Raw genomic sequence first — 14,748 nt, 5'->3', positions numbered from 1 at the left:
AAAGCCGCCATAATCAAACCAAAGAAAGTCAAAGTATGGAGAAATGAGGCATGAGATATACAACATCTGTCTTATGCCTCCTGGATTTTTTCTAAAAGTCAAAAGCCTTTAAAAAACCAAAGATGTATTTTTATAATATTTAATAATGCATTTTGTAAGATGGCATTAATATAGTTGTCTCAGAGTCTCCATCATATACCAAAACAAGTCAGTAACTCAAAGCCAGAGTTTAAAGACCACAAAGTCACTCAGTTGTGAAGAAATGAGATTGTGCGCTGATATATCTGAAGTTTACCTAATCAATACAAAAGTCAGAAATAACAGAACCAATAAACTTCAGTGTAGGAATACATGGATACCAAATACCTCCTCTTTCAGAAAAAAAGTAAATGATATTGTGTAAAGTAGACAGATACACACATGTTACACAGAGATCCACACATATACACATGAGTATGCTCACACAGATGCACATACACACACACACAGACACTCAGTTAAAAGAGGGGTTAGATAGAGTTATTATGGAAAATAAACAATTTCTGTCTTGTCTGGTAGTAGCCTGAATTTAACAGCCGTATTAGAAAACCATGGTTGCCATGGCAACCAATTGAGACAATACATTTAAGGCAGTTAATATAGACTCTGGAACATAGTAAGTGCTCAGTTAATTTTTGTGTTATTCCAGGGCCACCGGAAATGGATGCTGCAGAAAGGAGAACATGGCTTTGGATTCCCCAGAACCTTACAACTCATAAACATGCATAACTTAGGAAGTAACCATTGCTGAGTAGAGTTCACCACTTCCAGCTCATCACTGATCAGTGCATACAGCATTCATTATTCTGCAACATGATGCTCTGATAATTATCTGATGTACCAGTGCCAGACACTTGTACAGACAACAGTCTCACATTTACCTGCATAATTAAAACCAAATACTGCTTAACAGATGTTTAGCTATTTCTGAATTTCCTATCAGAACAAAGCTAGCATCTTACAAAACAGATTTTGATGAATAACTTGGCCACAATAAACCTTTTAAAAGAAAAATACTGGCATTGACAGCCTGAGGTTTTCAGATTATGACATCATTAATCATCTTAAGTATCATGTTTCACGTTGGCTAGATAGTTTACTTTATACCCTAGAGGCCATGGCACTTTATTACACTTAAAGTGAAAGATACTTCTTGTTCATTGCTCATCAAATGCTACTTTAGATAACTTCTAAGTCAAAAAACATTTCTCTATTAAGTGTAGAAAACATTAGGATGAATTTAAAGCAAAAAGTTACCCGGCTGTCCAGCACCTGTTTCTCATGCTAGTGTGCATGAAATGATATCAGCAGTCATTAGTAAAGATCTTTTCTCTTAAGCAAAATTACTGCTGAAAGGCGGCCCCTTCCAGTTCTGACCTCAGCTGTACATACCCATGCTTCAGGGGACACTGATAGTGTCCCTGCATACATTAAACTGTATACACATTAACTATATTCTGTGTAAGGTTTTGACATTTCTGAACCCACAGAAGCCCACTGGGAATCACTCCAGCTGAGAAACACAATCCGCCTAAGCTTTATCCACAGTTGCTCCTAGGCCAGTGTGGTAGGAGTGGTGGGAAGGAAGATCCCTCATTTCTATTGCTGTGCAGAGACTCCACAACCATGGCAGCTCTTATAAAAGGAAGGAAGCATTTAACTGGGGGCTGGCTTACTGATTTGGAGACTTATTGTCCATTATCATCATGACAGTTTGCACAGCAGCACACATGGTACTGGGGCAGTAGCTGAGAGCTTTGCATCCTAATCTGTAGGAAACAGGCAGAGAGAGACACTGGGTCTGGTGTGGGCCTTCAAAACCTCAAAGCCCACCCCCAGTGACACACTTCCTCCAACAAGGCCACACCTCCTAGTCCTTCTAATCTTTTGAAAGAGTTCTACTCTGCTTACTGAACATTCAAATGTATGAGCCTAAGAGGGCCATGCTTATCCAACCCATCACAGAGGTGAAGAGCTGCCAAAAACTAGCATACTAATTTATGCAGGATTCTGGAACACTGGGTCGTTAGATATACCTGCCACGTATGAATCTGGGGTGGACAATGCCACACAGGACACAAGCCCCTAAGATAGTCTTTTCTACTGCATGCAGACAGACAATTGCTGTTCCCCTGCCCTTCCTTGCTGAAGTTGGGAAAAGGACTGTCCTTAGAGATGCTAGGCACATCTGATGGGGGATATTAGGAGCCCTGCTATAAACAGATATTAAATAGTAGTCTGTACAGTGAAGAGTCAGAGACCCCCTTCACCTCCTTGTCCTCCTCGTGCTCTTCCTCCTCCTCCTTTTCTCGATAATCCTTCTCAGGATTATCTTCTGAGGAGAAACTCACAAAGATAAAAGACATTTAGAGCAAGAATTGGGCCTCTGCTAATAAAACCAGAATCCTACACACACACACACACACACACACACACACACACACACACACACACCAGCAGAAACCCCTAGGGGACACGCCCACAACCATACAGTGTTTCCATCAGGTTTGTTTAGCTCCTCACTAAATGGAAAAAGACTGTTAGAGGCCTGGGAGATGGTTCTTTATAAAAGACAGAGACCAAAACAGACCAATGAACTTGGGATGGACAAAGCAGGGGGTGAATGAACAGAGGAAAGATCTGAAATCAATGTTCTCACCAAGACCCAAAATGAGGAGCATTCAGGAAAAGGGGAAGAGAAGGTAGAGGAGGGGGGGAGAAGAAGGGAAGAGGGGAGAAGAGAGGAGGGCAGGGGAGGGAAGAGAAGGTAGGAGAGAGGGCTTCAGAGGACAATGAAACATTCTACAGTTAAAAATAACAAACAAACAAACAAAAACCACCATCAGGCCTAGGAAAAAAGGTATTTTCAAATTGCAAAGACTTACCGTTTTTACTTTTTGAAAATACCCATCAGGTTGGACACCTGTCTTTCCAAAAGACACACACACACACACATACACACACACATACACACAGAGAGAGAGAAAGAGAGAGAGAAAGAGAGAGAGAAAGAGAGAGAGAGAGAGAGAGGGGGGGGGGAATAGAGGTCTGGGAAGATGGCTTAGCAGTTAAGAACACTGTCTTTTCCTCTGATAGATCTGGGTTCAATTCCCAACATCCACACAGCAGCTTACAATCATCTGATTCTGGTCTCAGGAGATCTTACACCCTCTTCTGGCCTCCTCAGGGATTGCACACATATAATGTGCAGATACACATTCAAACAAAACACCCAGACACATAAAATAAAATAAATAAAGTGTAAAAAAAAAGTGTAAAATAAATAATGGAACCTGCGGACTCTGGGTAAAAGGTTAAAAAAGCTGGCTAAGCGCTGACTCTGCAAGCTGGAGGACGCAAGTTCAGATCCTTAATACACATATATAAGAGCTAGGCATGGCACCTCGTGTCTGTAATCCTAGCTTTGGAGGGCAGAGACAGCTGGTTCTGGCAGTTCATTGGCCAGGAGATCTAACAGAAATAATGAGGTCTATGGTCAGTGAAACACTGTCTCAGAAAATAAAGTGGAAAGATGATTGAACAGGACATAATGATGTCAGCCTCTGACCTTTAGGAGTGTCCTCATGGGTAAGCAGACCTGCACGAAAATGTGCCCACACATGAACCCAACATGCACACAAATATACGCATATGCACACACATGTGCATACCCAAGAAAGGGGATCAGAGAATCCCGATGGCAGGTGTACGGAATGACTATGACTAACATGGTTTGTGTGAGGACTGGGAGAGTTGAGGAAGGTTGGCTACAAGGGACAAGCTGGTGTATGATTGTATGATTGTCATATTTGGCTGGAAAGGGGGAGATTTGCGAGATACTGGCATTTAGTTAAAGAAATTAAGACACGTAAGGAAATTTTAGAATGAGGCAGCTAATTACAGAGAAAGCGAATAGTTTCACCAAAGAAGACACACTGAGAACACAACCTGACCAAGTCAAGTCCCCCACGAGGACCATTTCTAGTCCTTGCCTGCGGCTCCTTTGGTCATTTTCACGTTGGTTCCTCGTGTGTTAAATGAGGCTACCACACTCTGAACTGTTAAGTATTTCAAGCACTAACATAATGATCACGATTTTGCAAAAGCAGGGAGACTGGGTTCCACTCTGAGAACTTCACAGTGGAAATTTCATGGGCAGAGCAAGTAGCCAGCGTAAGTGCCCCACTGGAGGCTTCCTTCTGCATATATTTAGGAAGTCCTTTGTGCAGAGTGACTCAGAAGGCTGATGCTGATGCAGATGTTAGGGCCAACGCTGTAAAATCTGGACAAGGAGGCCAATCAAGTTGGAAGTGAGTGGGAATCTCAGGCACCCACTACAGTAACGCGCTTGGCAGCCTGCCCCCTCTCTCCTTCACACTTTCCGTGTTGCTGTTCTACTTCGAACCACCCAGAAACCACTACTCTGATTTGGCCATCTATTAAATTCATATGTTGGCTCGGTGACTTATATTCGATTTCAGATTCTACACAGTAGTAGGATTTATTGTTTGTTTGCTTGATCGTTGGTTAGGACTTTTTTTTTACCCATTCTTGAAGGCAGATTTCACAAAGTGTCTTCCATTTGACACTTCCAAAGTGTCAATCTAGTCCCATTACTAATGGGTGTTATAAGAAAGGGTTCCGAGCCAGGCAGTGGTGGTGCACGCCTTTAATCCCAGCACCTGGGAGGCAGAGGAAGGCAGATTTCTGAGTTCGAGGCCAGCCTGGTCTACAGAGTGAGTTCCAGGACCGCCAGGGCTACACAGAGAAACCCTGTCTGGAAAAAACAAAACAAAACAAAACAAAACAAAAGAAAGGCTTCTGAGATAGCTACGTTTGAGAACTCAGTACTAAACAGGCCTGTCTACGCCTTAGACTTCAGGGACTGACTGTCAGACACTGTCCAGTGCAGACATTCACTCCTGAGCCTCTGAGAAGACTGTGGCCTCACCTCCTTCTACACACAGCCAGGAAGCCTTTCCTTCAGGGACCAGCCATTTGGACAGACACACCCCATGACCTATGTTATAAAGCAGTTTCCATCATAAGATCCTGCTTTCAAAAACAGTAAACCAGAATTGCCTTCATATTTTCTCCATGAGCCATGACAGGCACAAGTATCCTATCAAAAGGTCAAGGAATTTTTGCACTGTAAGTTGTGGGTCAAAACATCTGGTGAGGTTCTTGTCTGGGACATGAAGCTGCAGGTAAAGAACAGGAGGGGTAATTAGTGGCACTTTTCTCTCCATTCCAAAGCCAGACTTTAGCATTCCTTGGTCTCTGGGGATCACTCTGCACCCCACCCTCCACTCTGGCAGCAGAAGGGCCCACAAAATCAGGCTGTCGTTTGTCCCATTTGAACTGGTGGCTTTCAGCTGGTCAGACCACAGGAAGCTGGAAATAACTGTATAATCTGAAGAGAAATTTATGACCTTCAAAGAAAATTTATGACCTTCAATTTAATCATTAGCTATACAGTTAGTTTGGCTGGAATATTGAGTAAAAGCACACCAGACAGAAGCAATGTCAGCAAATAAGCCCATTGTTTGGCTAGGATAATTCCCATTGCTCAATGATGTTGAACACAGGAAAAGAGGCAGGAGTTGTTTCTGAGGCAAGCAGCTGAGGACATGGCTCCATGATCAGGAAAAAGGGCAGTTAGTGATAATAATAATAATGATAATAATGATAATGATAATAATAACAATAATAATAATAATAATAATAATAGTTTTCAACATTACTTACCTGGATAATTAAAAGCAGTTGGTAGACTAACATGGTTCTCTTTCACAGCTGTTTCCTAAAATGCATAAGAATGTATATGCATATGAATGCATTTGTGTCAATACTCTTGTATGTTGTATGTATGCATATGTATGTAGGAGGATGATAATGGGTACATGAGGTTCTTCATAAATGACATTAAAAGAAATCAGAAAATGGGGAGGGATTAAAAGAAAGAGTGTGGGAAGTTAGGGTTTAACACCTATCAAAAATAGATGTGCATTTATTGACTAATAGAGTTCCTTAGCATTCAAAACAACTTCTCAAGCTAACATGTCACTAAAATAAGCAAAGTTCATTAAAAATTCTGTGAGAAGACAAGTTTTTTAATCTGGAGACTGACAATAAAAAGTTGAATGCATTCTAAACTATCCAGATGGAATTTACAGGAAGCCAACTCCCACAATTACCTTATCTTCATCCAAAATATGTCTAATGACCCCCCAAAAAGATAATTTTTGATTGGCTCAACTACACTGAGATCATATTGGGAAGAATTAGGTAAAGTGTTAAACTGAAAATTATATGTCATACACTTACCCAACAAAGAAGACGATCACAGCTAGTTTAGATGCTAATGCTGGGTGCTAAGTGAACCACAAATAATTTCTGTCCCATATAACTTCATTCCATGCTTTTGTAATTTCCATGGGAAAATCTTATCTAGCTTTTTTTTGTGTGTGTGTGTTGTTGTTGGGTTGGTTTTTGTTTGGTTTGGTTTGATTGATTTTTCTTATAAACCAATCTGAAATCTCTTTCTATGTGTGTTGACCTAATGATTCTAATTCCACCTTATTCCTCTTGAGTCTGATGAACGTAACTACCATCTCTGGCTTCCATCTTTCCCCCAACCCCACCGCCCTTCCCCCAGCTGCTCCAGAATCTTCTCTCCAGCACCCTCCCCTGAGTATTCAGAGCTCCAGCCTTGGGGCTCAGGTTTGGCGCTTTTCTTGCTCTGCCTCAGCATCTCTCCATTTCCACAGTGTTAGTAGCTTGGCAAAGTCAGGCCTCCAGGCCAGGGATCTTCCCTGAGAGGCATAGACACAAACATACAAAACACTTTCTTTACACTTTGTAGGAACAACAAAGTCACAGGCAACCTGCTTGTCCAGGACACATTCCCTTGAACCTTCTAATATAAACAGTACCGTCAACAAGCATCTGATTAATTAAAATGCTGGCCAGGTGATTGTCTTGTATCATTGAAATTTTGAATTAAATCAAGACCCAGCCACTTTGAAAAGTAAGTTATCACATGCCCCAACTTAGTCTTACAGTGCTGAGGCTGTAGTTTAATAGTGATTGCAATTAGGTTTGGATTATACCATGGGTTTAAGTCATATAAGAAACTGGGATCATTCCTTAATGTGTCTGAGACTCATTTGGAATTTATTCATATTTCAACCTTCATCTTCCACATTTGAAATCAGCATCTTTTAGGTGCTGCAGAAATGGTTCAGTGGTTAAAAATACTTGTTGATCTTGCAACAGCCATCTGTAACTCCAGCCCCAGAGGATGCAACACTGTCTTCTGACCTCAGGCACCAGGCACACACAGGGTTTCCAGACATATGCGCAGGCAAAACATCCAGACACAGAAAATCAAAAATCATATTTTTTTCTAAAAAGAAACGTGTTTTAGACAAAAGTAAACTTACAAGGAAAAACCCAGTACTAAGGCTGCAGGAGTAAAACTTCATATTGAGTATTGAAATAAAGAAAGATAATTATGTAAGAAGAGAGCAGAGATGTGAAAAACATATAAAATGCATGCTGCAAGAACAAACTGTTAAACTCAAGGATTTGACCTGCATCCAAGGCTGCTGCTATTTAGTTTTAAGGAAAGTTCTAGAATAATATGTAGTCTAACTGAAGTACTCCAATAAGTCAAGGCAACGTTTGAGACTGTGTCAGCATAAATAGAAAAAAAGAATAAAGAAAGAACACACCATCTCCATGGTACTCTTCCAAGCTCCCTCGTGGCCCCTTCCTCTAAGGTCCCCTCTTGGCTCCATCTGCTTGTCTAGCAACGCCAGGATTCCTCTGCCTTTGCATCTGTCAGGTTAATACACTCAGAAGTTTCATCATGGTTTCCACAATGCTCGAACCCCTGCAAATGTACACTGCTCCCTGGCCTCTCAGCCACTAATCAGAGTTCACAGTGTAATCACACAGGACCAGGGAGCCGCCCTCCTCGTGCTTCTCGACTCACTTATGTGAAGATTTCTGATGCACATTAGATGGTTGTTCTTGATGGATATGTGGTGTTAATTTGCTAATATGAACACAGAACTACTGCATACTCTCAAATTACTCAATGGTGATCATGACTAGTAGATTCAGTATTTTTTTCTAGTTTGTCTAGACTATACACGTAAGGGATTTCTTTGCCTCACTGGATTCTATTTTTTATTCTATTTTGAGAGTTAATCAAATCAAAGCAAATAAAACATTTCACTTATAAAGATAGTACTCTTATTTCATTTTCTATTCCACTTGGAAAAAATTGAAGGCCTTTGTAGACATGAGATAGGTGAGGTAGCTTTGTGGGAAGTTCTAAAATCTCCATGTGGGTGATAAAGGCTTCTGCCTCCCGAGAGTTCACATTTGCGACTATCTAAAGTGATGTTGGCACCGTGACCATAAATCAGAGAAGCCACACATCTCATTTAGAAATAATAAAATTTAATAGACAAGAAACCACCCCCATAGAGATTACAACATTAAAGGACTACCCTTTCCATTCAATGGCATGGAGAATTATGTTGCTTTGGGTTGTTATGGGTTGTTGTTATCATACATTGAAAACTCTTTAAAAACCAAATCAATACAGTGGCATTAAGAAAAATATTGCCACAGCACATACAGAAACAACTTCAGTACTGCAGACACCACACAAAGCAGCAGAACACAGTGATGGCCTGGAGCCTTCCGGAAATCTCCTGTGGTCCTTCGCCAGCTCACTCAGCGTTACAGTTCAGACAAAATGAGCATCTTTAAAAAGGAAACCTTATAAATATATAAATCCAATCCACAAAACCCTTAAATATTGTATTTGCTCAGAGTACAAATGGAGTTCTGGAAACCACATCCACAACACTGCCTAAAACTAGGATTTCTGGAGTCAGAAATGTATTTAGCTCTAAGTTGAGGTTTAAGTTTCATTGGACCACATCCCACATATACTTTCTCACTTTCTCATTACATGTACCTTAGACATACATGTTCTCAAAGTCAGTAGTTATACAACTAAGACAAAACTCCTATTCTAGATAAGTATCTGTTTTCTGTCAGTGGGGAGGTTAGAACTGGCCCCCTGAAACTGTGTCATACCACAAATATTTCACCACAAACAAGTTAACAAAATCTTGGTAAAGCCCTTTGCTAAGCATTATGGGTATTGTTAAGTCATCAGTAATAAGTCTCAGAGACTAAGAAGCACTCCTTCCGATTTTTGCCTAGTGAACGTTCTATTAATCCACCTAAAACCTGCTACGCAACTTAATCCCATAAATATATACATTCAACATCACCCCACCCCACCCCCACCTCATGAAGAGGAGTCCATCCCCATGCCATGAAAGCTTATGTCTTTACAGAAAATAAATTAAGGACTCAAACCTATCCCCAAACTGACTGAATAGCAAGCAACCGTGAGTGAGCTGCACTTCAGCATCTCCACTCCACCTCAAGCAGGGCATCAGTTTGGCGTGGTTTCACTTCGCCTTTGCGTGAACTTCCACAGGACAGAAACTTGAAGCCCAGTAGTGCTCAGCAGAGCACTTGGGTTCTCGGTGCCTGGTGCTAGGGCCGCTAGTGGCCTGGTTTTCCCTACGCAGGTTCCCCCAGAACACTGCAGGAGTCAGCAAAGCCTGCCCTACTCAAAGCTCTAAAACAAGGGCGAAAAGATGAAACCTTCATAAACTGATAGCAACTAATTTAAATGGAACTTTGTTCAGGATCAGTAAGGGGTGTGGCTGGTTGAGGACTGTGGTTAGGAATCAAACAAAACAGTTTTAATCAAACGAAGCATTTTCACGCTTTAAGGAATTATCCCAATGAATATTTCCACATGCAAAAAACTGCTCAGATCTTCCCAGAGAAGCCTGGGAGAAAAACCTATATGGAGGAAAAGGCCTGTGTTGAAGATAAATGGCCATTCCCTGATAAATGGCCCTGGCATGAGGTCTAACCTGTGCTAACTTCTCAGTGATATCTGCCTTCCGTGGCAACCTGTCAAAACAGGAATCGTGCAGGAACCACCCAAGAAGATGAGACTGGGAGGGGTGGGGGCTGGGGCAGGAATTCCTGCACAGAAGCAAAAGGAATCTGAGGAAACAGCAGCCTTCAGAGAAGCATGACCTCAAGTGAGAAAGCGCCTGAAGATGATGAGGGGCTACCGGGCTAGGAAAATGAGGGGCGTTCCCATGTGTTTTACAGTAGCTTGCCTCTGACATCTAACATCATGGGATCTGACACCATGGGATACACTTAACTTCAAGGAGGACTCCATTCATCCCCATGTTTGCACAAAGAACCCACCACAATGTAGCACATCTTGCCTGGTACCTGTCTGAAAGCACTCCCTGGGCCTATGCCTTTGTTCTGGGCTATCTCATAGCTGTTGGTGCTCCAGGAAGGCTATGCATACCTAGCTTTGCCTCTTGGCTAGCCCCTAGAGAGAAGTGAACTTTTTTTTTATTTTTAATTTTCAGAATCCAGGAAAACCCATCAAGCCAAAATCTGGCTGGAAAACGGACCACAGACATATGGCCAAGGGCTTGTTGAGGCTGTAGGACACTAATCGTAGAGAATACAAAAGAAAGGCAAATCATAAGTACATCATTTGAACGTAGCCACATGTGCCAAGTTCCCTATGCTGCATATTGATTAAGAAGGAAGTGCCATACAGTCCAGAAATTCATGACAAACACATTGGCAAAAACCATACACCATGAGGATGACAAGGCTAGAGGGGACGAGGCTAACGAAGACCACCCCCAGGGTGACTTTCTTCGACACCAATAAGTAGATCCCTAAGGGCAAGGAGCTGAAGTACAGCAAACCTAGCAACCAAACTAACACCCGGATGGATGTCTGAAAGAGCAAGGAGGTGCAGTTCCACACCGTCCAATTATGGGACACAGTGGTGACAGAGTCGAAACTGGCTGGCCTGTAGAATTCTACCACGGGGGTGGAGCTGAGAGATGGGGAGCTCTCTCTCTGCACCTCCATGATGGTGATAACCAAGCAATTGGAGGACGAGTGAGAAGGGCTGACAAGGGAAGCCAGCCTCTTGGGGGTGAGCAGCAGCTCAGTGGGGTTCTCAGGCAGGCATTTCTTCCCTTTGCTTCCACAAGTCAAGTTTACAAGGATGTTGTTATCATCGGGCAGGCTGCTGACTTCCTCATCCGGCAGGCATGTCTCAAACCTGCAGAAGGGACAGACGATGACACCCTGGGGAGAGTCCCCAAAGTCTATGATCTTGTGGAGGCATTTGGCGCAGACCCGGTGACAACACTCCAGAACCTTGGGCTTCCTCTGCTTCAGGTTGTACCGATTGTAACAGATCTTACACTCAAGCTCATCAGAGGCCTGAGACTCCGCAGGCTCTTCTGGCGGCTGGCTGGCCATCTTGAGTTATGGATGCAATCTTTTGTAGGTGTGCCTAGCTGAGCAGTGACTTGGATTAAAGAATCCCTCTGAACATCACATCATCAGGCCAGGAGGCTGGGAGAGGGAGGGCTGGAAAAGACGGGAGAGAATCCAGAAGTCTTTTGAACATTTTCAGCTCCTGCTTGGTGCTGTCTCTGACATGTATTTTAAAAGGGCAGCTGAAGGATCTGCAAAGAAAAAAAAAAAAAACAACAGTGATTGTCATAGAGCAAACAGATCACTGAAACTGAGAACTGCTTTGTGACGTTTTTTTGAACGCCAAGGATCAGGTGCAATAGCTCTAACAGATGAAATCCCTTCCTCTTTAGCCTCTCTTGCCCTGGGACAGAAAGGTGTCACATCCATGCTTCAACCCACAAACATCAAAAGAAGGAACTTAGTCCTAGTGTGTGTGAAGTGCACTGAGGTACACCTCAGTACCATGTGCTCTACAACACTGTCTGCTGTAGCAAGGACAGATTATCTCTTTGAAATTTGTACCAAATGTTAATCTCTTCGAAACATGGGACTCATCCATAGTGCCATTATGAAAAACAGCTAAGTACCTTCCAAGGTGCCCACAAACACCTAAGAATCTTCCTGCTTACTTGTCTGTCTGCCTGCCTGCCTGTCTGTGATAGTCTTACTATATAGCCCAGGCTGGGCCCAAACTCACTACACAGCCAAAGCTGACATTAACTTCAGCAAGCCCATGACTCAGGCTCATCAGCCCTGAGATTGGGGGTCATGTCCCACCACACCCAGCTTCCTAAGGAACGTTTTAAGAATAAGCATTAAGAACATGTTCTCAGGAAGCATTTTTCTGCTGATAAGAGTGTTGGTAAGCGAAACAGATGGTTTTCACTTCTTTATCTGTTTTGCAAATGCCCTTAGTGTTTGACTAGTTTATTCAGATTTTCATTTCAGTGTCAGTCTTGTGCATATACATCTATACAAAGTAGGATAAAGATGCAAAGCCTCTGATACAGGCACTATAAACACACACATCCAAATCCTAAGAGAGAAGCGAGAATGGAAAATGCACACAATTACACACACACACACACACACACACACACACACCATAAACACAGGAAAAGTCATTTGTAGGTGGCAATCATGAAATACTCACTATTCACCATTGCACATACTGTGTGTCATATAAACCCTCCATATAGTCTTACTATTCACCATCACACCTACTGTGTGTCGTATAAATCCTCGGGTCTATGGTAAGCAGAAGGCATATGCCATCTGCGGGCCTGATGTTAGTAACAGGGACATTACTGCCACCAGCTCTGGCCAAAGGACAGAAGGTTTCTTCATGTGCATGGTGGGTCATCTGCAGCAAGCACCCTGAAAGAGGACAGCGGTATGGAGGATCTCCAGATCATTCTCATTAGCTTTAATATGTGATATTGGGGGAGGAGATCTGCCTTGAGTTACACTGCGCTTGGAGAGTCTGGAAATGGATTTGAATTTCTGAGCACACCCCTCCGAGCAACATAGCAGAAGGCTGTCACAGCATTTCTGGGGAGAGCCAGCAACTGTCTGCAACTCAAACCTTGCTATGGATCACACCACCCTAAGGGAAGGGACAACGGAGAGCTAAATTAAACTTGGGCAGTTTTAAACTCAAGAGCACAGAGTGTTGTTCTTCTTATTTATGAATTATGCTAATTCTCCAATAACTTCTTATTCTGACTGTGAAATGGGTGCCAGTGGCAAGCACCGTGCTTGTGGCGAGGCCAATCAATGGACCAAAATTTATTCATCTATATTCAAAATTGGTCTCTAGGATTTTTCTGTCCAGTACGGAGTTTGGGGATCAAATGTGTGTTTATTCTATAAATGAACCAGGAGCTTTGAGGCTTCTGAATCAGTGTGAGCAATAGTAAAATGTGTTCTTTAAAAGTTACATAGAACTGGGCTGCAGTCTCACAGCCTGCCTCTGTGGTTTTCAGAGCTGGCTTTTTAATCGCATTCCCACCTGTCATATGGCTACTATCCAGATTTTTGGTTCTTCTTGGGTCAAATTTGGATACATAGCTGAATTTTTAAAAAAGTCTAGTTCATCTGGGTTTGCAAATTCTTTGACCATTAGTTGAGCAGATTGTCTTCACTGTCCACCTGTCTGCCCCTGCACCTTCAAACAGTTCCCTTCTTCTTTCACACCCTCTCACGTCGTCACACACACACACACACACACACACTTACACTACCTGTATTGTGCCAATCCAAAACTAGCTGCATAGGGTACATATCTTATTGGGTTTGTTTCCCTCATTTCAGCTTTTTAGCATACTGTCTCCCCTAATTTACCTTAGTGTAGGTTGCCACTCCTTTTTCTCATTTCATACTAAAACACTCTACCGTCATTTTAAGATGCACCAAGGTGGCAGCTTCCCATTGTCTACAGCTTTCACTCTCTAGGAGCTTTGGTGGGCTTTTAGACAACTTGACATTTGACCTTCTTACGGCTAGTGCTGTATGTAGTCAGGGTTCCACTATGTAGCCCTTACTGCCCTGGAACTCATTATGTAGACCAGGCTAGCCTCCAGCTCACTGAGATCCACCTACCACTGACTCCCCAGTGTTGGAATTAAAGGTGTGCCCCACCATGCCTGGGTCATGTGACTTGATTTATCCTTTGATACAATTATTTCAATTATTTCACTTTTAAGTAGAAAAGAATCTTTCATCATCTTCCTTGACTGATCTCTATTAATGGATTCTGAGCAGAGAAGAGAACTCCACAGCCCTCCTTCCCTTTGGATTTACTGTTCTATGTAGCCAAGTGTTTATTCAACTTTTCTAAGACTTCCAGAAACAAGTGTTCTGTATTCAAGAGACATCAGGCTCCACATGAGTATTATACGTAGCTTTGTATCTATTGCTTATCATCTTCACAGTGGATAGAAGATTATCGAGGAGACAAGTAGACAGAGCATATTAAAGTGTCTGGCAGGATTACACTTGTACCTCTAACAGCTTTGCTTTACAGATTCCATGGTACATTACTTTATGTAGAAGTTTTACCTGTCTTCTTCATAAACTACTCCTCTTTGTCCTTGAGAATACCATTCCTTAACCCACTGACTACTTTATCTCAAGCACCACCTCATCTAACCCTGACATTGGTCATTCCACTGACTCTGTTTACTCTGGATCACTATCTAGCCTGGCATATTCAACTTTGATCAATTTATTCCAAATGTGTGAGAGCAGGTGACAGAGAGAGAGAGAGAGAGAGAGAGAGAGAGAGAG

At 42.4% G+C, this 14,748-nt stretch overlaps 1 protein-coding gene across 3 annotated transcripts in view; it reads right to left on the bottom strand.

Moving 5' to 3' along the window:
- Window positions 1-8,494: 8,494 nt before the first annotated feature.
- Window positions 8,495-14,748, bottom strand: part of Rnf182 (ring finger protein 182) — a 56,257-nt gene continuing 50,003 nt past the window's right edge. For all 3 annotated transcript variants that reach the window (XM_031358912.1, XM_031358913.1, XM_031358911.1), the window contains one exon: window positions 8,495-11,669. In XM_031358912.1, coding sequence (XP_031214772.1) covers window positions 10,717-11,460 — 744 coding nt within the window. In that variant the 5' untranslated portion in view covers window positions 11,461-11,669 and the 3' untranslated portion in view covers window positions 8,495-10,716. The remainder of the gene's footprint in view (window positions 11,670-14,748) is intronic.

This window comes from Mastomys coucha, unplaced genomic scaffold, assembly GCF_008632895.1.
Source record: "Mastomys coucha isolate ucsf_1 unplaced genomic scaffold, UCSF_Mcou_1 pScaffold7, whole genome shotgun sequence".
In the NCBI taxonomy this organism is placed as follows: Eukaryota; Metazoa; Chordata; class Mammalia; order Rodentia; family Muridae; genus Mastomys; species Mastomys coucha.
This window is presented reverse-complemented; position numbering and strand designations above follow the sequence as displayed.